Source organism: Trachinotus anak, unplaced genomic scaffold, assembly GCF_046630095.1.
Source record: "Trachinotus anak isolate AG129_WGS33_773 ecotype Australia unplaced genomic scaffold, CSIRO_AGI_Tana_v1 ptg000019l, whole genome shotgun sequence".
Lineage (NCBI taxonomy): Eukaryota > Metazoa > Chordata > Actinopteri > Carangiformes > Carangidae > Trachinotus > Trachinotus anak.
This window is the reverse complement of record NW_027273870.1, coordinates 4619610-4644864: the sequence shown is the minus strand read 5'-3', so window position 1 is coordinate 4644864 and position 25255 is coordinate 4619610. Positions and strand designations below refer to the sequence as shown.

At 39.3% G+C, this 25255-nt stretch overlaps 1 protein-coding gene and 1 long non-coding RNA gene across 2 annotated transcripts in view; one reads left to right on the top strand and one right to left on the bottom strand.

The window, feature by feature from the left end:
* Positions 1–27: 27 nt before the first annotated feature.
* On the bottom strand, positions 28–3392 carry LOC139636434 (uncharacterized). The gene is made up of 2 exons (XR_011694398.1): positions 3123–3392; positions 28–798 (listed from the first exon to the last, which is right to left on the bottom strand). It is a non-coding gene; the product is annotated as an uncharacterized lncRNA (long non-coding RNA).
* Positions 3393–5655: 2263 nt separating this feature from the next.
* Positions 5656–25255, top strand: part of LOC139635977 (uncharacterized) — a 79791-nt gene continuing 60191 nt past the window's right edge. Inside the window, exons 1-43 of the mRNA XM_071503591.1 lie at positions 5656–5810; positions 6595–6790; positions 6928–7090; positions 7258–7352; positions 7698–7786; positions 8652–8734; positions 8856–8943; positions 9163–9265; positions 9782–9899; positions 10139–10254; positions 10592–10738; positions 11605–11704; positions 11824–11918; positions 12023–12214; positions 12389–12547; positions 12845–12974; positions 13674–13748; positions 13972–14169; positions 14288–14408; positions 14512–14600; positions 14697–14836; positions 15287–15499; positions 16440–16503; positions 16607–16696; positions 16846–17052; positions 18012–18087; positions 18206–18365; positions 18506–18601; positions 19981–20131; positions 20382–20467; positions 21242–21319; positions 21472–21627; positions 21790–21852; positions 21997–22078; positions 22271–22319; positions 22474–22564; positions 22657–22746; positions 22844–22946; positions 23134–23226; positions 23506–23598; positions 23721–23804; positions 24452–24596; positions 24836–24975. Coding sequence (XP_071359692.1) covers positions 5734–5810; positions 6595–6790; positions 6928–7090; positions 7258–7352; positions 7698–7786; positions 8652–8734; positions 8856–8943; positions 9163–9265; positions 9782–9899; positions 10139–10254; positions 10592–10738; positions 11605–11704; positions 11824–11918; positions 12023–12214; positions 12389–12547; positions 12845–12974; positions 13674–13748; positions 13972–14169; positions 14288–14408; positions 14512–14600; positions 14697–14836; positions 15287–15499; positions 16440–16503; positions 16607–16696; positions 16846–17052; positions 18012–18087; positions 18206–18365; positions 18506–18601; positions 19981–20131; positions 20382–20467; positions 21242–21319; positions 21472–21627; positions 21790–21852; positions 21997–22078; positions 22271–22319; positions 22474–22564; positions 22657–22746; positions 22844–22946; positions 23134–23226; positions 23506–23598; positions 23721–23804; positions 24452–24596; positions 24836–24975 — 4984 coding nt within the window. The 5' untranslated portion in view covers positions 5656–5733. The remainder of the gene's footprint in view (positions 5811–6594; positions 6791–6927; positions 7091–7257; positions 7353–7697; positions 7787–8651; positions 8735–8855; positions 8944–9162; positions 9266–9781; positions 9900–10138; positions 10255–10591; positions 10739–11604; positions 11705–11823; positions 11919–12022; positions 12215–12388; positions 12548–12844; positions 12975–13673; positions 13749–13971; positions 14170–14287; positions 14409–14511; positions 14601–14696; positions 14837–15286; positions 15500–16439; positions 16504–16606; positions 16697–16845; positions 17053–18011; positions 18088–18205; positions 18366–18505; positions 18602–19980; positions 20132–20381; positions 20468–21241; positions 21320–21471; positions 21628–21789; positions 21853–21996; positions 22079–22270; positions 22320–22473; positions 22565–22656; positions 22747–22843; positions 22947–23133; positions 23227–23505; positions 23599–23720; positions 23805–24451; positions 24597–24835; positions 24976–25255) is intronic.

Below are 25255 nucleotides of genomic sequence, written 5' to 3'. Positions count from 1 at the left end.
GACAACAGACACAAAGAACTGTAGCACTGGGTGTGCACATTGGTTTATTAACAGAACACTGTACCATACATATTAAGTTTTAAGTTTTGTATGAAATTGAGATTCTCTGAGATGACACAAAAGTGCATCACAGTCCCTCAGTGTTTTTTTTTTTTTTTATCAATCTCCTTCATGAAAACGGTGTAAAACAAAATATGTTTATATATAAATACTCAGAATACACAATACAGTAAAAATAAGACTAAGCTCTGTACAAATACAAAACATACTTAAGCTCATGTTCCTCATGCAGCAGAGTGAAGGCAGTGACTTGTTCGGATAAGGAAATAACACAGAGTTATGGACAAATAATTCCCCTTCGCGTGCAGTGCAACAGGTGATAGAATTGATAGTCTGATCAGTGTGTTTGTCGTCACTGGGAATGAAAAGGTGCAGCACAAAACAGTGTTTAGTGTGACAAACATGGGTGATCCCAGAGGACAGCAGCACCGCAACGTCAGAAAACGGGAGCAATTGATCGCCAGGTTTACACAGTGACAGAGGTATGCGAGGCCACTTTCATCATATGAGACGTTCCTCTTTGGGCAGCGGCAAAGCGAGGCCAGGTTTTTCAGATCCCCCCGCTCCTGTCTGTTTCCTCTCCTCTGCACTGGGCCTGTATGTTCCCTCCATCCTTCTTTTCTTCCTGATGACACACAGCAGCAGCAGCAGAGTCAAGCTGAGCAGGGACAGCAGGGTAGAGACGAATGCTGACACTGTAGGTGGGAATAACACCTGCATCGCCATGGTGAGAGAGAGCTGGGGAGGGAATCGCACATAGGTCAGGCTGTCAGAGGGGTCAGTAAATGTGTAACTGATGCTCACATGGATTCTGTCAAACAAAGGCTCCATTATTTCTACATAATTTCGTAATTATTTCCAATAAGTTACCACAAAACAAATGTGTTGTTTAGCACAAAAACAACATAAAGTGAAACCTTGAGATAGGGATCAGCAGATCAGCTGAACATGCAAAAATTCAAAATATGTCTACATCCAAGCTTACAATTCAACCAATATGTAGAGTAAAGTTCCTATTCCTAATGTATTAGTGAGTAAATATTTCCATGGGTGTAAATAATATTTTCTCTTTTGACACAGTTCATATTCGTCCTCTGATTAGCACCACGTCCCGATTCTTTTCATGAAACCTCAAACCTCATCAAAGTCTCCCTTAACAGTGATTAGACATTTAGTCTGCCCCCACCTCCCTGAGGAACAGAAAGATCTGATCACGCCTGTGGGGCCTGTGTTCTTACAACACAGCATCGTTCACATACAAAAAACAAAAAAATAAAAATAAAAAGGACAAACCAGGGGTCAATCAAATGGATCTCATCTTACACAGAAGGAGAAAAACTAAGTAATTTTATCAGAACATACTGAAGAAAATCCATCACATTTACTAAAGCCTAAACTGACATGTTCAGTTTGTATGTGTTTTTTTTTTTATCATTTAGTATTATTATTATTATTATTATTATTATTATTTATTTATTTATTTCCTCTATCCTAACTAATCATTTCCTCTAAAAGGAGTGAGTTTATTCTGAAAGTGAAAAAAGCTGAGGACGGTTGGTGCTGGTAACGCACATGGATGTGGAGAAAGACTAAAAGCCCACAGCCAGATGACCCAAGTGACCTAAAACCAACACACAGTAACTGTCAAGGAAACGTTCTCTCAGGGCTGGAGAGCTTTAAAAACCACCAGAGAGATCTTAGCAGTTCTTCACACTAACTGTTTGAGAACTAAAACATTTAAGAAGAGTATTTAGACAAGTACTGCAGCATTTTAGGCAAGGAGAAACAGAACAGGAGAAACATCCTCCCAATGCCACAACACAAGAAAGAGTGAGAGCTGAATTAAGAACCTCTTTGAAACACACAATCAGTTTTTACACGTACTTACAGCAGGACTGTTGTGCTGGAGTGCATTGCATTGTTGAGAGGCGTTCACTTTTTTCAGTGAGTGCAAAAGGCCAAGAAACTCTGATACTAAGACATTAGACATTTAGTCTAACGTAGCTGCAGCTAACAATTATCTATCAAATTGATGAATATGCACATTCTCTCTTCAGTGAGTTGATTACTTGTATCTTAGGAATGAGAAGCTGGAACAGAGAACATTAGACATTTTGGCTTGGGTAATCAATTGTCAAAATAGCTCCCAGTTATTTTTATGTGAGTGACTAATCAATTAATTTACTAATCACTGCAGCTTTGCTTTGAATTAACAAAAAGCAGAAACAGCTGAAACAATAGAAACACAGAAAATGAATAAGCTCCTCAAATGTCAACATCACCTGCTGCTTTTCTTCTCTGTAAGAAACTGGTTGTCATGTTTATATCCTGACATTTTATAGATAAAAGCAATTGATTGATAATTGAGAATAAATAGGAATAAAGAGATAAGGAAAACAATCGTTAGTTGCAGTTTAATGTGCAGAATAGGCCAGTTCAAATAAATTAACATTAACAGTGCCTGCATTGCTAAAATTAGACATATCCCTCACATATGAAACCCTTTATCACCGACTAATGAGTCTATAAAGTGGTTTGTGATCCTATAATAGGCAACATTTTTACATGAACAGGTAAGCACCTGCTCCTGCGAGGAAAATAATAATGATGCAGTGGAAGGCAGGTAAGAAAACACACTCAACTCTCCACTATGTCCTTACACAATAAAGACAACTGGTTCCTTCTCAAGTGGAAAGATATTGTGTTCACCTCCACTTATTCAGACTTAAAAATACTCATTTCCTCCCTAATCCTCAATAAACCGATTACATCCGCCTCAGTTCTGCACTGCCCCAGGCGGCTGCGTGCCTGCGCTCCGCGGAATGCCACAGGTCCTGCCGCACCTGTCTAACCGGTGCCTCCTCGGCTCAGGTGGCTCCTTGGCTGCCGTGAACTGACAGGTGAAACCGCTGAGAGCAAGAGAAACGACGCGGCTGCCGTAGACCCCGAAGCACCGGGACGCTCGGGAGCAGTTTCGGTTGTGGCTGCGCTCGAAGGCTTCGCGCTGGTTCCCCTTGTTCACATAAACTTTGATGAATTCGGTGGGAGTTAGTTTGGCTTACCTGTCGGTTATGGAGCGTCCAGGTGAGACGGCCGACGTGCCCTGTGTTGACCCCTGGTTCAAAGCAAGATGCCCCGGTGAGCCGACAAAACTCATAATCCAGCAGTCAGGGGCCGGCGCACCGCAGCATAGCTGGAACTATTTCCTCCCAGACTCACCTGCCCCGCTCCACCTGCCTGTCCCAATGCAAATGAGCCTGGTCACATGACCCATCTGCACCAATTATAGACAGCTGCCCCTCTCTCTCTCTCTCTCTCTCTCTCTCTCTCTCTCCCCTCTCTCTTTTACCGTCAAATAATCGCCACAATTGATTTATATGTTTTCAAAGCTCACTACAGAGAGTGTTTGGATCCAGTGTGTTTGCCTTGACACATGCAAATCAGTCACTCAGATATCAGGCTTAAGTTTAATTATTAGAGAAAAGAGCCTTTGCGCCAGTTTAGAAAGCTGATGTTTGCCATCTCAGGACAATCCACTCTCTGGCCTGGCCTACTTTCATTATTACTAATCAAACAAACGCATTTGTTCATTTCCAAATAGCAGGGCTGACTTATTCAGGACACAGACACTGACTGCTCTAGGCTGAATAGGGTTTACCAGAAAACAAAAAGAAAATAAGAATGAGTCATCCATAAAGAAGTTTTAAGAGGAAAGACATTTAAAAAAAAAAGAAGTAGATCCTCTACTCCTCAGTGATGGATTATACTCCTCAAGCAGAATTACACTGCTCTAAAATGGCAAGAAATCATGAGCTCAAAGTTAGTTCCTCAAATGGAAAACTGGAAAATTTTGTGTAACAGCATAATGTAAAGCCAGGTTTTTTTTAACGCATTGGTTGTTGAACACTTTCAGGCCACAAGAGTGCAGGACTCACTAACACTCACACTCACAGTTTGTATTTTATTCAGGGGGAAACAGCTCCCCTGGCTCTGTCAGCACCTCTAAAGCTTACTACTTTATACGTTACATTCGTTCCGTACAAAGACTGTAAAAACAACCCATCTTTATGTAAGTATGTGTCTTGGCTGTGCACAGTCACTTCCTGGAGTCTTGTCACCCTTCCTACTATACGCTACCTGTTTCCTCCTGCTTCCAGTCAGTGTGCTAATATAAGCAGTCTTCTTCCTGGAGCCTTGTATTTAGGATTTAAACATAATAATTGTATCTAACTTATCATTTAACTCTCAGCATGAAAACAAAAAAGCCAAATGTCAAACTATTCCTTTAAGATAAGACATGCTAATGAAAAATACTCTCTTTTCCAATTTTCTTGCGAAATATATTTTTCTGCAATCAGAATGGATTTTAATTTTTTTTTTTAATTCATGAAATAAAATCTTTATATGTTAATTTCCTGTTAATTTCCTGGAACATATACAATACAACAACTGTTAATGGATATAAGTGAGGTTTCGTTTTTGCTAATCCAGCAAATTAAATACCAATCATTGATTAACCACATTTCCTGCTATGGCTCAATACAACCAGAGAAATTAAAGGGATAAAGGCCTCCACATAAATGGCACAGCAAAATTTCTGATGGTTCACGTGTCTGTATTTACCACCTTATTTCAGAAGCCTGCACACAGTAGATGTAATCAAAAATATTTACAGTTTAAATATACTTTTTTTTAAAAATTTGAGTGATATACACCTCCTCCCTAAAAGCACAAGGCTTAATTAGTAATTTTGAACCTTGCACTGTAATACTTCAATGTAATTGGGGTGCCCTGGTAACCAAGGAGTTAAGGTGCCAACTGTGAACCACTGTGTCATTGGTTCACATATGGCCAAAGAAATAATAAAATAAAGTGGAAAAAAAGAAAAACCATGCAATGGTTACAAATGTCTTTTAGTGAATCCACTCATTCTCCAGACAGACAAATCACCTGATTACATTTGCAATGTCCATTCAAATCTTTGAATCACCGAGCCACAGAATGATGTGAATTCTTTAAAAGGAAATATAGAATTATATTATGTCACAGACATGAAAATCACTTTATATCAGGTTGTCATTGGAGAAAACTCCCTGCTGCTGAAACTCCAAAAACCCTTTCAAATGCATTACCCAGGAATTGCTCAACACAGCGTTCACCCCGCCAGTGCTCTGTGAGTTTTTGCATGTCCACTATGTTTTATCTGTGTGAGTGCACTGATTTGGTGAGCTCAGATTCATTTCCAAACAACAAAACAACAGAGAAAACAATCATGCCATATATTATTATATTATATAACAGTCTGTCTTCCTCTCGACTGGCATTGCAACCCGTCATCTGTCAGAAACACAGAATGGCTGTTTTTCTTTGACGCAGAACCTGTAACCTGTTTATTCATCTTTATGTTTGGAGATAAGTCAAATGTGAACCCTCATTGATTTTCTCATGTTTATTTTTTTCCTCAGAGCAGAGATAACATTTATCAGAAATGAACAGTTTCTCAACTGCTGCTGGGAAATCATTTGTCATTGATTGGGGTGGGTGGGGATGGGGGAGGGTTAGAGAGTTTTGCAAAGTGAGGTGGAGGTGCAGGAGGAGGGAGGTGAAAGGATAAAAGGAGGGAGCTGCACAGCAAAAGTCTACATTGACGGCAGAGCGGGACCAAGTAGGAGGATGAGTAGGACTCCGCTGTGGCTGCTGGCCTCTCTGGCCTTTGCCTGTCTGACTTCTCAGGCTGATGGAGCTCCATTGTGAGTAGATCTGCACTACCTTTATACACTTCATTTTAATTAATGCACACAAAACAGATCTAAAATATACAGTCAACTATATCAGGTTTCCCGGCTTTTATAACTGATTTAAGTGCATGGATACACATATTTATTTAATTTGGTGGCATTTCTCTCATGTCTTACATAATTAACAGCTGTATTCCAGTTTTGCACATAAGTCAAGGTCAGGTGGTCTTTCAGATGATGCCAGTAAATGTAAGCCCTATACGTTTTTTACAAAGTGATGTGTGACATCAAACACAGCAAACAGAGTCCAGAGCCATGATGAAATGTTGTATTGATCCAGTGCTGGATCTTAATCAAGATAATCAATAGATCACTCACTGTGTTTAAAGTCCATGCTAGCACAGGCAACCCTCATCTTAGCTAATAGGATTTTATTGTAATATGGATGAATTGAATATCTGTGAGGAGGGGTTACACACAAAAGCTGTCTCATTATGAGGGATGACAAGCCAAAAACATTAGAAACAACTTCTCTGAGAGGTCTACAACTACAACCTTAAACAAACAAACAAATAAGGATGAATCTATGATTCATGTGTACAAACAGTCGCATATATGTTAGCATATATTATTATTATTATTATTATATTATTAGCATATATGTGGTTTATAGTAACTAAAATGCATGCAGTAAGAAAGAACATATTTGTCACTAAGTCAGTCCATCCCTAACAGTACATGGTTCACAGTGACTACAGTGTGTTCTCTGTCTTTCTCTGTTTCCACTGCTTTGCAGGAAGGTGATGTCTGCCCCCAACTTGTTGCGTGTAGGAACAGCAGAAAACATCTTTGTGGAGTGTCAAGACTGCAGCGGAGGAGACATAACGGTCACTATCAATGTGATGAACCATCCAACCAAAACCAATAGGCTGGCGTCCACATCTGTGACCCTAACCAGTGCAAACCACTTCCAGGGGTTTGGACTAATAAAGGTAGATGAAATACTGTGACTGATTCTTGGCTTCACTGTCTGTCATAAGCTCAAACAAGACGTCGAGGGTGCAGAAATGCTCTTATACACGAGTCCTGCTGCTCACACACTGATCATTTCTCTTCAAACTGGATTCAGATCCCTGCAGGAGACTTCAGCAAGGATCCCACCGTGAAGCAGTATGTTTACCTGCAAGCTCAGTTCCCTGACCAGGTGCTGGAGAAAGTCGTCTTAGTGTCCTTCCAGTCCGGCTACATCTTCATCCAGACTGATAAGACCCTCTACACCCCCGACAGTAAAGGTGAGTCCAGTTCTACATCAGTGCTGAGAAACACACTCATCTCTGTGTTATACTTGTACAAAAACAAACAAAACACATCAGTATGACTAATGCATTTTTTAACACTTATTAAATAAATGACTGTACTGTAAACTACAGTAACATAAACCACTTCCCCCTCCTGTCAGTTCATTACAGGATGTTTGCATTGACGCCCCGCATGGAGCCTGTGGAGAGGGATGACGCAGCCCAAACTGATGCTTCCATTGCCATTGAAATTGTGGTATTGTATTTTAACTTCAAACTTCAAGTTCAAAAGTAGTACAATCATGTGTCACTGCAAAATGGCAAATCATTCATCCATCTAGTCATCCTACTTTTGTCTCCTACATTCTTACAAAATTGCAAAATTACAAAAACACTCTACTCTGTGCAAATAAATCTTTCTCTAAATGAAGACGGAGAAATTTTTAAAATAGTCAAGTGTCAGTCAAGGAGCTGATCAGACTCATGGAGGGTAGACAAAGGATTTTTTTGAAAAGCCTTTGTTGCAGTTTGGTTTTACTATATTTATTTGTTAAGTGGCGAGACTCACTGTTAATGGTTGCTCGACGTTGTTTGTGTTTAGACTCCTGATGGCATCACTCTGCCTCTTGAAATCGTCTCTCTGAAATCAGGAATCCACTCTGGAGATTACCAAATTGGCGAAATTGTCAGGTGAGTATTCAGTTTAATTTGAATTTATTTACATTTCTATACATAACATTTCCTGTTTAGTGAATTTATATTTTAACATGGATAACAGGGGAATTCAACCCAATTCTATGACAAGTATCTAGTACGTTTCAGGTTTGTTTTAATATGTTTATAGTATGTTTTATCATAAAGTTAATGTTGCCTCTTTAGTGTGTTAGTTTGAATCTTCAGTACAAACATCACATACATCAATTAATAATTAGTTAAACAGAGAAGAGGACACATAAACTGGAGTTGTGTGAGTGTAACTTTGTTTGCTAGTGTGAATATAAATTTGACCGACTTTGTTAATAACAATTCATTTATAGTTCATATATTTCATTTAATTGATATTGTGGTAATCCCTGGGCTCTGCATCCCTAACTGGTTGGTTAGACAATTGGCAACTGGCAGAAACTCCAGGAAATTAGTGATTCCAGCTAAGAAATAGCTACATACCCCCGACCTGTATGAATTGTAGGTTAAACAAATGAAATATAAAATGTTAATAAATGACCTGTAGAGGCGTTGGCTACCTGTGCTAAGCTCACTTGCTGTTGTACCTTTATATTTATTTGGTTTTCTCATCTAACTTGTGTTGTGTTGAACTACTCCGTTAAACTGCATGTATCATTTTTATTTCAGTGTAAATCTTGCAAATGTTGCAATGGACAGACACAAGTAACAAAACAGTGAGAGGCGTCACCATAAAGCTTTACACCAGTGTTTCTGTAGTTACTGCTCTCTGCCCATGTAGGACAGTATAAGTCAAATAGTTTTTTTGATTATTGACAAGCGTGTTCTTGCATGTGTGTTTGTGTGTGTGTGTGTGTGTGTGTGTGTGTAGTCCTGGAATCTGGAAAGTGGTGGCCAAGTTCCACAGCAACCCACAGGAGAGCTTCTCTGCTGACTTTGAGGTCAAAGAATATGGTGAGTCCCTTTTCACCTGAACTGTTATTCATTGTATTGTAGTTTATTGTAAGATCCATAAAGCATTCACTTACTTTTTACCTGATGTTGGACACACAATAAAATGCATTTCATTTTTCAGTGCTTCCTAGTTTTGAGGTGAAACTGATACCTCAGAGCTCCTTCTTCTACGTGGACAGTCAACAGCTCACTGTCACCATCAAAGCTAGGTGCGGGAAGGTTTTGTTTTGTGGCTTTAGCGAACAGGTTTGATTAGTAAATTTATTGGAGGAGAAAGTAAAATATGTTTTTCAAAGGTTTTTTTTAGAGCTCTTACTGTTTTAGTCTGTTTGTCATTCATTACATTGTTACATTCTGACCATGCCATTTTTCATGGTCCCATTTTATTTCTTTGTGGAATTAAACATGTCCTTCTCTTGTGGCTTCAGGTATCTGTTTGGTGAGGAGGTGGACGGGACAGCCTACGTGGTATTTGGGGTTGTACATGAGGGTCAAAAGAAGGGTTTTCCAGGCTCCCTTCAGAGAGTGTTGGTGAGTACACAGGGGAGACCGCAGACAATTGCACTTCTTGTATTTCTCAGAGACCCTTTGGACTAGACCAACCAAACACTTGTATATTAAACTCACATCTGTTATCCATCCATCCATCCATCCATTCATTATCTATACACCGCTTATTCATGCGGGGTCACAGGGGGGCTGGAGCCAATCCCAGCAGACATCGGGTGAGGGCAGGGTACACCCTGGACAGGACGCCAGTCAATCACAGGGCTGACATATAGAGACAAACAACCATTCACACACATGTTCACACCTATGGGAAATTTAGAGTCTCCAATTAACATAACATGCATGTGGTTGGACTGTGGGAGGAAGTGGAAGTACCTGGAGGATGGGCCCCACACCTTTCTGTGTAAAAAAATTCAGATGTTGCAACTGATCCCAAGACAGACTGACATGAGAATTTACATATGTTGTACCTCGTTCGCTGATGACTGTGCCACTTTACTGTATTTCAAGGTATATTTCTGTATTTTGTCACATTAGGTTGAGAACGGTGAAGGAGAGGTCACACTGAAGAGAGAGCACATCACACAGACCTTCAACATTCAACAGCTGGTGGGGAGTTCCATTTATATAGCTGTCAGTGTGCTGACTGAGAGCGGTAAGAAAGAGAGACTGTGTGTCTGATAATGTTTGATTCATAATAATTTGGCAGCTTAACAGGTTTATTTAATATCACTCATGTCTAAATACATCATAGACTTCATATCATATCACGTTCATCAGAAATGGAATGGAACGTTTTGTTGTCTAGTTTGTCAACAGAGATGGAACCAATGCAAAACACACCTGCAATCAGCTTTTGTGTGCATGTGTTTGTGATTCTGCGTCAACTCACAGGTGGTGAAATGGTGGAGGCAGAGTTGAGAGGGATCCAAATTGTCACCTCACCTTACACCATCCACTTCAAGAGAACACCCAAATATTACAAACCAGGAATGTCCTTCGATGTCGCGGTGAAGTACTTTTTTTTTTTTTTTTCCATGAAGCCACATGCACTTTAATTCTTTCTTAGTAACTATAAATGATCAATACAGTGTTTTGATCCTTCATGAATCTTCATTATGATACAAAGGTAGCTCTTAACAGATGATTCCAGAGGAAAAGTAGAAATTCACCCATTATTATTTTGGAGCACTGTATACCATCCAAGTTATAATAATTAGTGCACAGTGGTGCAGTTTGTAGACAAATTTATGTAATTGCCCTAACTAAGATAAGTTTAATTGAAGACAATTCATGAGACAATTTTATGTTTTCTGATTGTTCAGCTGTTTGTGTCTTTGATGGCAGGTTGAAGTAACGAACCCAGATGAAACTCCAGCACAAGGTATTACAGTGGTGGTGGATCCGGGCGCTGTGCAGGGATTCACTGGAAACAACGGCATGGCAAAGGTTACCATCAATACGGTGGCAGGAAATGAAAATCTGAGAATCACTGTAAGTCTTCAATTTATTTATTTTTTTCTTTTCTACATAGTTCCTTAATAAAGACATTATAAAAAAAGATGGCAGTTGACATATTGCTTAACACCAAAAAACTTAAATAACACAACTGTGAAGAAACAAAAGAAATTAAAATACATACCCTAAAATAAAAACAACAACAACATTTTACATTACAGCCCAGGGCTGTAATTGCCCAACTCTGAAGCTTTGTGCAGATTTTTAGCTTCGTTTAATCTCATTGTTTGGATCTGCTGCTGACATATTTACGACTGACAGAGTGAGACTGACAAACATACTGTAGTCAAGGTATCTTTCTGCCCCCTGGTAGCCATTAATCAAATAATGCAGCTTTAAGTAAGCAAGCTACTGTATTATCTCTAAACCCTTGTCTAATAGGATAAATAGAATAGTACAGACCTGAGTCCTTTTGTTTTTTTTTTCTTATATACAGCTGTCAGTGGGTCAGAGGTTTACATACACTTTGTTTACATACATGAGTATTTGGTAGGATTGTCTTTAAATTGTTTAATTTAGGTCAAACATTCCATGTAGGCTTCCACAAGCCTGGATGTTTGATTCTCATATGATGTTCAGCAAAGAGGCACTGAGTTTGAAGGTAGACCTTAAAATACCTCTTACACCTCCAAAGAACTCAGATTATGTCAGATTACGTCAGTCAGAAACTTCTAAAGCCCTGAGATAATTTCCTGGGTTTCAAAGCTTTGACAACTTAGTCCATGTAAACTTCTGACCAACAGGAATCGAGAGTAGTGAAAATCTGTTGAAAATTTGTATTAATGATTTCAACTGTAACTCTGTGTGTATACTTACCTGTGTGTGTGTGTCTCTAATTGCAGGCAAAGACCAATGATCCTCGTATTTCACGTGAAAGACAAGCATCAGCTGAAATGATAGCAGCCCCGTATCAAACTAAGAGCAAAAACTACATCCACATAGGTAAAGGAAATAAAGGAGATAACACCAGATGGTAAAACAAGGTGGCGATGGCAAAGTATGAACCATGAACAAGATCTTTTCAGTGTGCGGCTTTCATTACAAAATATCATTTTTTGCAGGTGTGGATACAGCAGAGCTTGACATAGGAAACAATCTGAAAATCAACCTCAACCTCAACAGGCAGCCAAATCAAGAAACTGATATCACATACCTGGTGAGAGATGTTTAGCACACGTGGACATACATATGGAGCTATTTTTGTTGCATGTAAATAACCTATGTAGTGGGTAAGTGCTGATGCTTCAATCTGTATCATAGATCCTGAGCAGAGGTCAACTGGTCAAACATGGCCGTTACAGGACAAGAGGTCAAGTCCTGATTTCCCTGATAGTTCCCATCACCAAAGACATGCTGCCATCGTTCCGCATCATAGCCTACTACCATACATCTGCCAATGAGGTGGTATCAGACTCTGTTTGGGTGGACGTCAAGGACTCCTGCATGGGCTCAGTAAGACACACATCACTGATGTAGCAAGGTTAAAGTAATTAAGTGAAATAAAACCAAAAAAGATGGTACTATATTTGGAGGACTTTTTTTTTAAATGAGCAAATACTTATCAATCCGTATACTTATTTACCAAAGACAAAACAGCATGACTAATTCCTTGCCCTTCCCCTGAAGAAGCTGAAGTTGGAATCATCAAGACCTGCTCCATCCTATGAGCCTCGCAGGATGTTTGGTCTGAAGGTCACTGGAGATCCAGAGGCCACAGTGGGATTGGTGGCAGTTGACAAAGGTGTCTACGTCCTGAACAACAAGCACCGCCTCACCCAGAAGAAGGCAATTTCTTTATTTCATTTTTATCTGTGAAAATATAAAAAGCTTATGTAAATATATATATACTTATTTGTAAAAAATATATATGAAAATGTGAAGTTTTCAGTATATGTAAGGGGCTGATTAGCACACAGATAATGCATACAATGTATATCTGTCATGCTGCAGAGGCAGGGCTTTATTATACCATATCAGAACTTGTCATGACAGTTTACAAATATGTCTGTTTAACTTACATAATGTAACCCAGTGCCTTGTTATTTTGTATTTCTGTGTGTAAATGACTTCAACACAATTCAGGTGTGGGATATTGTAGAGAAATACGACACAGGCTGCACAGCAGGTGGAGGGAAGGACAATATGGGTGTGTTCTCCGATGCTGGGCTGTTGTTCGAGTCCAGCACTGCCTCTGGGACTCCCTACAGACAAGGTGACATTACTTCACTCTAAAGTCACACACTTTCCCTTCTCCTACTAGAGTAATTTCATTAATTTAATCCAAATATGTAGGAAAAAAATATCTTCTCAGATGGGGTTATTGGTCTAATTTGTGTCAGTTTACGAGTTTTTGATGTGAGAAAGTTTCAGAATCACTTGTCTAGTGGACAGTTGTAGACCTGCATCTTAAAGGGTTTTCACCCAAATTACTATTTTTTAATTTTTTTTGCTAGCCTTGTGTGGTATCTAACCATGCACACGGATTCAGAAACACCGTTTCTTAAATTACTCATTGTTGTTCAGTTTTTTAATGTCATTTTTAAGTGCTGTGAGTACCACAAACAGCTCTACTTACCACTTTTGCTTTGGGGACAAGGCAGAAATCTCAGTGACAGACATATTGAACTCTGGCCACAGAAAACCAAGATTATCTGCCATATACCAGTAGTAGTAAGTGAGATGTTAAATAGATAGCAGAGAAACACAACTTTGAGGCATTTCTATATTGACTTCAACCGTTAGCCATTTTTTGTTTGTCAATTTTTCAAAATAAAGCATTAGTATAAGTTTTAACAGTCTGACAAATGTGATGTACAATCACAGATAACTTACTGTTTATACCATGCAAAATTCAGTTTAGGTCTTAACTTGTTGGACTATGTTTAAGATCCACTCTGTGCTGTCTTTCCAGAACTGAAATGTCCCAAAGCGGCCCCCAACAGAAGGCAACGAGCCACTCATATAATGAATGTCACAACCAGCTTAGGTAAGTACCACAGCTCTAAACTATGCAATAACCAGACATGAAGTCATATTAAGTCTTTGTTTTAGTGGAAAATGCAAACAAGCTGAAGCTCTTAGCAGCTAAAACTAACTTGAAGTGACACATTTATAGATCTCTACTTCTTGTTGTCCGTGTTTTGCAATGATTTATTTACAACTTTCCAGTTCTGTCTCTGTCTCACCTCCACAACCCTCTTTCTTCCCAGCGAGTCACTATCAAGATGAACTACAACGTGAGTGTTGTTTGGATGGCATGAAGGACACCCCCCTTTCATACAGCTGTAAAAGGCGCAGTGAGTACATCTCAGAAGGTCCAGCCTGTATCGAGGCCTTCACGTACTGCTGCGAGAAGATGGAAAAGGAGCGATCTGAGAGCAGAGAGGAAGACCTTCAACTGGCTCGCAGTAAGAGACAGGGACAAGGGATGGGGCAAAAGCCCAGGGTGGTTATTCATGGTCACACTGGTAGTTAAAAAAAAACAAAAAAACAATCAAAATAGTAACCTTTTTAATGTCACATCAGGTGAAGCTGATGACAACAGTTACATGGACAGCAATGACATTGTTTCTCGCACCAAGTTCCCTGAAAGTTGGCTGTGGTCAGACATCAAACTGCCTGCTTGCCCTCGACAAACACCCAACTGGTGAGGCAACTGAAACATACACTGATAACTCCATGTATGACACCATTAAAGTTTAAATCTTCCTTTTAGCTCTTTTGAGCCTTAACACTTTTCTTTGTTTTAGTGACTCCACATCGTTTTTGAAAAATGTTCCTTTGCAAGACACAATCACAACCTGGCAGTTCACTGGCATAAGTCTGTCGAGAACCAACGGTGAGGATGCAAATATGTCTTATGTTGTAGGTGTACCTGTCTAAACCTTAACCTCTCTCATCCATTACTTTTTTTTTTATCCATCTCATCTTTAAGGAATCTGTGTTGGCGATTCATTAGAAGTAATTGTCCGCAAGGACTTCTTTATTGACCTCAGGCTACCCTACTCTGCCGTCCGTGGAGAACAGCTGGAAATTAAGGCAATCCTCCACAACTACAGCCCTGATCCTATCACTGTAAGTTTGTGGGGTCTTGCTCTGATGTTTCAGGCCAAAGTCAATGATACCATGATATTTTACTTAGGAGTTTGGAGACAGAGGCAAAAACAACAGTAAATATTTGACTGATCCTCTCTCCAGTTTATGATAAGTGTAACTGCTGCTGACTTGATAGTCAGTCCCAGAGCTGGGGCAACCTTACCACAAAATTTACACTGCACCTTCTCATTCTTAATATTAAATTTATCCTCTGGGAACCAATTTAAACTGTTGAGTGACCCAAACTAAAACTGACAGTTACTATCTTTTTTGGTGATAATTAAATGTCCACATCCCTATAAGAGTACCTGAAATTGTCCAAAGTGAAGGAAATTATATGTAAATCCTGAGAACAATCAACATCTGTTAATGAGTGATTGTTCTCCATTGTATTTGACTGATTGATGATCTCTATCGTCTTCTTTTAAGGTGCGTATGGAGCTGCTTGAGGAGCAGCATGTGTGCAGTGCAGCTTCAAAGCGTTCAAGGTTTCGTCAGGAGGTCAAAGTTGGGCCTGACACCACCCGATCTGTACCCTTCATCGTTATTCCCATGAAGGAAGGACAATTCCCCATTGAAGTCAAAGCAGCTGTTAAAGACTCGTCGCTCCATGATGGAGTCATGAAGATGCTGCGCGTGGTGGTAAGAGGAACAGACTCTGTAGTGGGTTTAGAGCATTTTTATACCTTTCAAAAGTGTCCTGCTGTTGCAGTAAAATTTTCAATCTGCAGTTGCAGTTTGGACTGATTTGAACTGAGATGTTGTATGTAGCCACTTTCATGATAGAGAAATTTAATCATATTCAGCAGCTCTTCCAGATTAAATGGCAAAATATGTTATTTATCCATGTTCTCTGGAATGACACACAGGCATTTTCTCATCTGAAGCCACTGCTGTTACAAATTACTGTTGAAATATTAGTTGTTGAGAAAAAGTACTGTGTGTTTGGGCTAGAATGACTCTTTCTTAAGCTTAGTAGAGTTTTGTCGCCATGGTTACAGTAATAACCATGAGATCAAGAAGAATTTCATGGTTATTACTATTATAGGGAATGATTGTGGTCATGCTTTTAAATTTCTTTTTTTGCCATATTGTACAGTATAAAGGTAATCTGCCAATGTCCAAATTCTGAGCGTATAAATGCATCCACATGCTGGTGTCCATGGTATGTCCAATACTTTCTGCAAACAATTTTTCTTTACAGTGCTCATTTCCACATTTTATAAATGTAAAAATTTACCACTGTGCACGTCTACAGCTGTCAGTGCTGATGCAAAATAATGTTGATCAGTAGGCGTCCAAAGTTTCTACTGCTCATTGTTGAGAGTTCGTTATAAGAAGAATAGTGGGTGATTTTGGAAATGGGAAACAAACAGCGATCTTCTGTGATAAAATCGAATAGGGAAGCAGGCATCTCTTGAGCCTACCTTTGGAGGAAATGTAACAGCCCTTTCACAACAAACTGTAAATAAGAAAAAGAAACAGATCCAGAGGGATGGGAAATTTTAAATAGAAAATTGCAGCATTTTCTTATACACTGTTGTAGTTACAATTTATAACACATGCCCTGTTCTTTTTCCAGCCTGAAGGCGTACTGGTGAAAACTCCAATAACTGTAACTCTAGACCCCACTAAGAAAGGTGTAGGTGAGTCTACCTGTTAAATATCCAAACTGTGCAGTAATTTAGTAACATTATGTTTTTATCTCTTGAATTGATCCCCCAACTTGTGCACTGTTTCTCCCTTAAGATGGTAAACAAGAAGAAATTATCAACAGCGGAATTCAAAAGAAAGATTTGGTTCCAAACACGCCTACAAGCACACAGATCTCCGTGACTGGTGAGATGTAATGTTTGGTGTTGATTAATATTGCTCTTATTTGGAAATGATCACCTCGGTGGCTCTGGGGACCTTTGCATGTTTGTTTACTTGTTTCTTCCTGTTGATTTATAATGTTTTGGTTTTTCTGTCTGTGTGTGCACATGCAGGGAGGGAACAAGTAAGTTTGCTGGTGGAGAACGCCATTAGTGGGACATCAATGGGTAGTCTGATCTACCAGCCATCAGGCTGTGGAGAGCAGAACATGTACCACACGACCCTGCCTGTCATTGCAACCACATATTTGGACAAAACCAACCAGTGGGAAACTGTGGGCTTTCAGAAACGAGATGAAGCCCTCAAACACATCAAAACCGGTGGGTTCACCCAGATGTATTTATTTGCAGTTACCTGAAATTTTACTGATGCCCCTCTTTGTGGGATTGGTGTTAATGTACAACACACTACCAATTCCCCAGACAGCCAAGATACAATAGGGACACTGAGATTAAATAATCTTTAATAATAATATAATTATAATAATAATACTTATAAATTTGGCCGCTATGTTCATCTGGGAGGAAAGTTATCCAGAATACAAAATACAAAAAATTATGAATGACCAATAAATATTTATAAAATGAAATTAGTTCATAAAATTAATTAATTATTTTTCTGCAATTTTGACAATTACATATTATTACAGGAGAAAGTGGAGGCTACACGTGTACTATATAGGCTAGTCATAGCAGAAATATTTAAATATATATATTCATTGATATTTATAATTATGTCAATAAGTTAACAGAAGATTAGGTGAAAGGCAGTAGTTTTCCAGAGTGCTCTCTCTCCCTCTCTCTCTCTCTCTCTTTAAGTAAGCAAAAATCTCGTTAACTGAACTCGAAACTAACAACCACTCATCAACAATGGATACTTATTAGAATTGATGGCCATCATCAAAGTCAAAAAAACAAGATAGGGCTGGCAGTAGCAGCACTACAGCAGTAACACCGTGGACACACACTGCAGCCACAACAGTTTAGCAAGGTAGCATCACACACGGGTGAAGTGATGCAAGAGGCACAACAGCTCTTTCATGCTTTTTATATTATTGCTGGTTAAGTTGACTGTTGACAGTGCAGGCCAAAACGACCCTCTGGCCACTGGGAAATGTCCTGGTTCTCCTGACGGGCCGAATGCCACTGAGGACTACAAGCCATCAGAAGAATGTGCTACAGTCAAAGAAAAAAATGACACACATGAGCAGAGCACTAAGCCCAACCATTTGGATGAGGTGAATATCACTTAGTGAAAAGGTTGTTTTGTTTGTGTCCAGGCTTCCGGAACGAGCTCGCCTATCGTAAAAAAGATGGGTCTTTTGCTGCATTTCCCTATCGCGCAAGTAGCACCTGGTAAGGCATCCAAACATCCATGAACTCATACCAAAATGTTTTCTGACAATGTGAACATGGGTATATTTCATATACAAATAAATGAAACTAAACAATTACACCCTCTCCTCTCTCTTAGGCTGACAGCTTATGTTGCCAAGGTGTTTGCTATGGCCCACAATCTGGTGGCACTACAAACTAATGTGATCTGTGGTGCTGTCAAGTTTTTGATTCTCAGCACCCAGCAACCTGACGGCATATTTAGAGAAAATGGACCCATGATCCACGGAGAGATGATTGTGCGTGCCCAGATTTCTTTGACATCAGTCTTCAAATCAGTGCTAAATATAGCTAATGGAGATTAAAATAAATATATTCCATTAACTAGTGTGTGTGTGTGTGTGTGTGTGTGTGTGTGTATGTATGTATGTATGTATAGGGTGATGTGCGTGGCAGAGATTCAGATGCCTCCATGACGGCCTTCTGCCTCATCGCCCTGCAGGAGTCACGCAGACTATGTGCTGCCACTGTTCATGTGAGTACTTCACCTACTGTACCTACAGTGTTTTCTCTGTAGGAAACACACTGCCTGCGTTGGGGTGTGTGTGTGTGTGTGTGTGTGTGGCGGCTGCAGTCCTGAACTGCTGCAGCTTGCACTTGTGTGTCTGTTCACGCAGACTGTGTGTCTGCTGCATCGCTGCTACTGCCAGCTCTATCTTTCTACATAGAGCTAGGCTACTAGTCACCAGTCGCTGGCGGATTTTGTCAAATGTAGCTAGATAACTTGTTAGGCCAACATTAGTGCCGTGAGTTGCTTGAAAGATGTAGTGCATTGCAATTATATTGTATTACTATTGTATTATGTATTAGTTTGGTGAGGAAAAATTAAGTAATAAAGTATTATCATTCTAACTTGGCTACTTTGTTCAGATATTCAGACCTTACATGTTCACACCTCACACTTCTATAGAGAAACGGCTTTTGGCTGCTACGAGTGTTAATTTAGACAAATACAATAAAAAAACAAAAAAAAAAACAGCTTCTGATGTTAGCCTAAACTCTGATTATATGATAGTACTGTGACAGTAGGACTTTTTCCTCACTGGTCATAAGGTGCATGTGGAAGTCTGTTTTGAACACAAGTTGTCGCCTCTCAAATTAACGCTGGAAGTAAAGATGTTCCTTGGAGGTAAAGAGGTAGTTAAACAGACAAATGCAGCGTACGTTAGAGCAAATAAACACACAGATTCATCCGTTACGTACTCTATTTCTCTTGTATATGCGGTTTTGGAAAGGCTAAAACAAACTCCTGCAGAATATTTTACCTACTACAATTCTATGCATATCACTTGAACATGAGGAGAAGGAATTCAAAGCTTGACAGACCTGCTGTGGCTGGATACGGTTGCTAAACTATGATTAGGCAATCACTGTTTTGGTGAAGGATTTAGGAAACTCGATTGTGCGGACATTGTTTGGCGATATTTACTCTGAAACCTGCATTTGTCCAAAAGTATTTGTCTAAGAGCAATATGACACAGTGAGTCAGGACAGAGGTGCTGTCATTGCCACTGTCATTGTGGTATTTTTTAAATAAACGTAATATTGTAAAAATGTATTTCTACAGTCTACAACATTGCTTTAAAATACTGAAGCAAATTGACAAGTACATCCAGTGTTCAAAACCAAAGACACCTCTCTGGTTCGATAGTGATGTAATTAGAGCATAGCGATCTCATTATGTTGGTGTGTTGAAGCAAGGCACAAAAATATCTTGCTACGATACAGCCAATGAGGCTCAGGGTTACTGTTATCGCCCCAGCCTTTAAATGTTTGCACTGAAATCCGTGCTGTTTATCTGTTCTCCTGTTACACCGATTCCTCCTTCATTCATTTTTTTCTCCTGATGTCCAGAGTCTGCCAGGCAGTATAGACAAAGCAGTGGCCTACCTGGAGAAGCGTTTGCCAACCATCACTAATCCGTATGCTGTTGCCATGACATCATACGCCCTGGCCAATGCAAACAAACTGAACCGAGAAATCCTCAACCAGTTTATGTCTCCAGGTACTGTCACACAAAAATATTATAGATGCATAGATGTATAGAAAATAATACACATCCACAAATATTAACATTTATTAGAGCAACACTTAGACATTGTTGTGGTCGATATCTTGCAAAGATTTTAGCCAAAGATATAAAGATGTTGCATTTTGACTGTCAAGGATCCTACTCAGTATGTTTATTGGTAACAATTTTTATAAGTCACTGAAGTTTGTTGTAACAGAAATGTATTTATCTGTCTTTTCTATAGAGTTGTCCCACTGGCCTGTGCGGACAGGACATATTTACACACTGGAGGCCACAGCTTATGCTCTTCTTGCTCTGGTCAAAGCCGAGGTGAGCACATCCCACTTACGTGTGGTTCACTAGCATGTCAAGCTACAGACACATTCAATACAGTCATTGACTCTGTTGACCTTAGTTGAAGGGCAGAGGGTTTATGAGGAAAAGTCAAGCGAAAAGAGTTATACACTTCTAAATGTTCATGTTTTTCAAAATGTTTGGCTCATTTACTAAACATCATGGACCCCATTTCTGCTGACAGAACACTTCCGTTACATATTGACAGCTGAAGGCATTTTCTGACCCTCCATTATAATTTACTTTATTATGGATTATTTTTGCATTTTGTCAAGTGTCAGTCAATTTCAGCTCTTTAACTGTTTGCTTTGTCCTGTGCTCACATTAGTATTTTAATACATGAGAATTTCTGATAAGTTTGTTCTCATTGACACATTTACACTCAGTCAGTCAGTCAGTCAGTCACAGACATTTGCGTTCATAGGGTTGGCGCTGTTGCAGTCCAGCCAAACCGAAGGATTGACTTGAAGAGCCTGCACTGCAAAACCACAAGTCAACATAAATGTGACATAAATAAAGGCAGACATGATGTCTTTGTGACTTATAACTTGTGAGGGGCAAATGTCAAGTCTCTGCAAGGAGAATGCGTCATTATAGAAAAAAATGTATTAAAAAGATGGTAGCTGGTTTTAATTTAAAGTACAGCTATAACAGAACCAACATCTTTGTTTTTACCAAAGTTCTTTTAAAAATCCAATGCACGCTTAACCACAGAGAGTTCAACCCTTTTTTTGCCTTCTGTTAATAAAGGCCTATGAAGAAGCCGGGCCTGTTGTGAGATGGTTAAACAAACAGAAGAAGGTGGGCGGAGGCTACGGATCAACTCAGGTAACACAGGAAGACTCTATCCAGCTTGACCTCTGACTGTTTTCAGTGCATTTGCACTTTTTTTTTTTTACTCTGGGATTTTTAACCTATTATTTATCTATTCTTATAATTTAAGTCTTATTTTTTTCCCCCTCACTCTTTTTTCTCTCCAGGCTACCATAATGGTGTACCAGGCTGTAGCAGAGTACTGGGCCGCTGCCAAAGAACCAGAGTATGATCTGAATGTGGACATCTTGTTGCCGGGCAGATCAAAGCCTGACAAGTACAACTTCAACAGGGAGAACCATTATGCTACAAGAACATCTAAAGTGAGAACACACACACACACACACACACACACACACACACACACAATCAATAAAGTCATCATTCAGCTTTCTGTATGTTTGTTTCTTCTGCTGATCCCTGTGTGTGTGTGTGTGTCTGTGTGTCTGTGTGTTTATTTGTGTGTATATTTTAATTCTCCACAGATCAATGATATCAACCAGGATGTGAAAGTGACTGCCTCAGGCACAGGAGAAGCAACAGTGACAGTAAATAAAATCTGTTTTTGTTGACAAGTCCTTTTTTGAAACCAAAGACATTTTAACTTTCTGTGGACAATACTATTACACATGCCCATATTATCTTACCACAATGGATCTAATATTAAAGTGCTTTTTTTTTTTGTGTGACAGATGGTGTCGCTGTATTACGCTCTGCCTACAGAGAAGGAAAGCGACTGTCAGAAGTTTAACCTGTCAGTGGAGCTCATTCCAGGTCATTTGTTGCTCCCTCTCTCTTCCTGTTTATTTGTCATTTGTCATTCAATCTGTTAGTCTGCTTGTATTTATCATTTTTGTTTCATTATCTATAAATTTTGTGTTTTTTCTATTCTCTAACAATCATTCTTACAAGTATTTTTCTTTATGAAAAAAGACTTAATACTCATCTAATGCATTGCTCCTCCAGAGAAAATGAATGTGGAAGAGAAGGTATACAAGCTGAGAATAGAGGTTTTGTAAGTATAATCAAGTAATGCTGACAAATGTTACAACATCATGACTTTATACAGAACATTTTCAAACCAACTATTGCCCCTTCAGTACTTAATTTCTCACTCTGTTTCTGTTATTAATGTAAATTGAAATGCGCATTGCCCATTTTTTGTACAGGTATAAGGACAGGGAGCGTGATGCAGCTATGTCAATCTTGGATATCGGCATGCTAACTGGCTTCACCTTTAACACAGATGATCTGAACTTAGTAAGAGCTTTTTTTCATCAGTGTGAGAAATAAGATGTTTCATAATTTTGACATTTGTCTGACAGTGTGTGTTTTTGCGTGTTCGTGCATAGTTGTCCAAAGGACGTGCCCGCACTATTTCAAAATATGAGACGAACACAGTCCTGTCAGAAAGAGGCTCCCTGATCATCTACCTGGACAAGGTAAGACACCAGTCTTTCCCCCCTCTTTCCCTCATCCATTCTGACTTGCTGTTTCTCCATTTATCTCTGTCGACCTTTGCTTTGCATCTCTGCACAGGTTTCTCACACACAACCAGAAGAAATCTCTTTTAGAATCCACCAGAAGCTCAGAGTGGGCGTCATGCAACCAGCTGCTGTGTCTGTCTATGAATATTATGACCGTACGTCTCAAAGACACTATATACTGCTTCACTGTGCTTCAAGATTATTTATTTGCTGCAGATACATTAGATGTCACAGTAAATAAGCAAACATTATTATATTTTGTTAAGTATTTAATGTACATTTTCTCTGATGCACTGCAGTTAGCACAATAGTGTTTTCAAATCTCTGTCTTTCTTGTTGCAGAGAGACATTGTGTGAAATTCTACCATCCCGAGAGGAGAGCTGGACAACTACTGAGGCTCTGCAGAAATGAACACGAATGCACATGCGCTGAAGGTAAACAGGGTGATGGCTGTCTGAAGACCTCAGCTGCCTACTTATATAAACCAGAAATTCTGGAAGGAACTCCAAAAAACTAACATCACAAAGCTTCATGAAGCATTGATCACTTGTCAGATCCTTGTAGGATCAGAGCAGCAGTCACAGCTAAAATATAACTCACTACCATAGTTAATACAGCTGCAATCACCCATCAACCCATCCACACACATACACGTGCCCAATTAATCGGGTCATCAGTTGTGTTTTCACTTTCTGCCTGTTGTATATCTCCAGAGAACTGCAGCATGCAGAAGAAGGGCAAAATCGACAATGACCAGCGCACAACAAAAGTTTGCGAGAGTACACCAACCAACAAAATAGATTTTGGTAAGACGTAGTATAAATGCACTGTACTTATGTAGAAACTTTATCTTGAAAATTGACTTGCATGTTTGTGTAAAGAGAGTGTGGGAATGTGAGGTAACAATCTGCAACTTGTCTGCCCTCAGTGTACAAAACGAGAGTGGAAAAATATACAGATGGTTTGTCCACTGACATTTACACAATGCGGGTACTGGAAGTGATCAAAGAAGGTGGGTATTTGTCTCCTTTAAAACATCAAAACTATTTGAACCACCCAATATGTACAGTCCCCTGAAGCTTTATCTAATGTGTGTCTGCGGTGAAGGTGGCAGTGATGCTTCTAGGCACACAGCATTTCTTGGCCATGTAAAGAAAAAGGTTACACATTTTAGAAAGCACATTTATTTATATTTGTGTTTAAATGTAGGGGGAAATATTGATGTCCATATGCTAAGTATAAAGCTAGTCTTAGCTTCAAGCTAACTCAGCTCCAGCAAGATGGTGAATTATTCTATGCTTCAGTTTTTGTATATGTTAAACCAATGAGAAACACCATGTTAATGAGTGAGCTGGTGCCAGTTGACAGATTTTGGACCAGACTAACAGTTTCCTCCTGTTTCCAGTCTTCATATGCTAAGTTAGCCACTGTAGCTAGCTTCATTTTACTTTACAACTTCTCATCTTCCTCCAAGCTACAAAGAAAATAGACCTATTTCCCAAGATATCTAACTATTCCTTTAAGCATCATTCCACTTGTATTATGTGAGAGTATAACAAGAATGTTTTATATTGTAAATATCTTTATACTTTATACTATACTATACTATACTATATACTATAAATATTTTTTCTCTGGTCTGCTGTATTTTAATTACAGGAAATTTTGATGTGGGTCCTCTGGGTAAATCGCGCACATTCCTCAGTTATCCACACTGCAGGGAGTCTTTAGATATGGCGGAAGGCAAAAACTACCTTATCATGGGCTCATCCAAAGATATTCACAGAGGCGACCAGGATGAAACGTACGTTTATTTGTGTTAAAATATGTGTGTGTGATGTGTGCAGCTCCCTCATAATACTGTCTCTGTGAAAACATTTTAATTTTTTCACAGTTTTCTATTACTAAACCAAGTTTGCCTATCTTGTACTTTAGTCCATGTGTTACTGTTTCTATCGATATAAATGTACAATGTTTTATGGGAAGGAGGAAGTTTTTTCATGTTATGCATCCAGCATGTGTGTTTCACTTTGCTCTCATCAGGTATCAGTACGTGCTCGGTGAGAGAACCTGGATCGAGTACTGGCCCAAAGAGGCAGAGTGTCAAACTGACGAACACAGAGCTACCTGTTTGGGCTTGGAGGAGATGGTCCAGCAGTACGAACTCTTTGGATGCAATCAGTGATGAAAAACAAGGAGATGAAATGTACTTTTCTAATTGGTTTTTATTTTACATTTGCCTGTTATGTAAAACTTTCACTGCTATGAGACATAGTATAAGGGATTCAAAGTTACAGTGTTACACTGTGTTGATTAAAATATAATGGTCTTAATCTCAGTGTCTGTGTTTTATATATAGATTAATTTTTGGCTGATATAGAAAATGAGACTAGTAGTGATAACTGTGAAGTTGAGCTCAAAGGAGTGATCCTACATTAAGGTCAGAAAAGTAGGATGAAACAA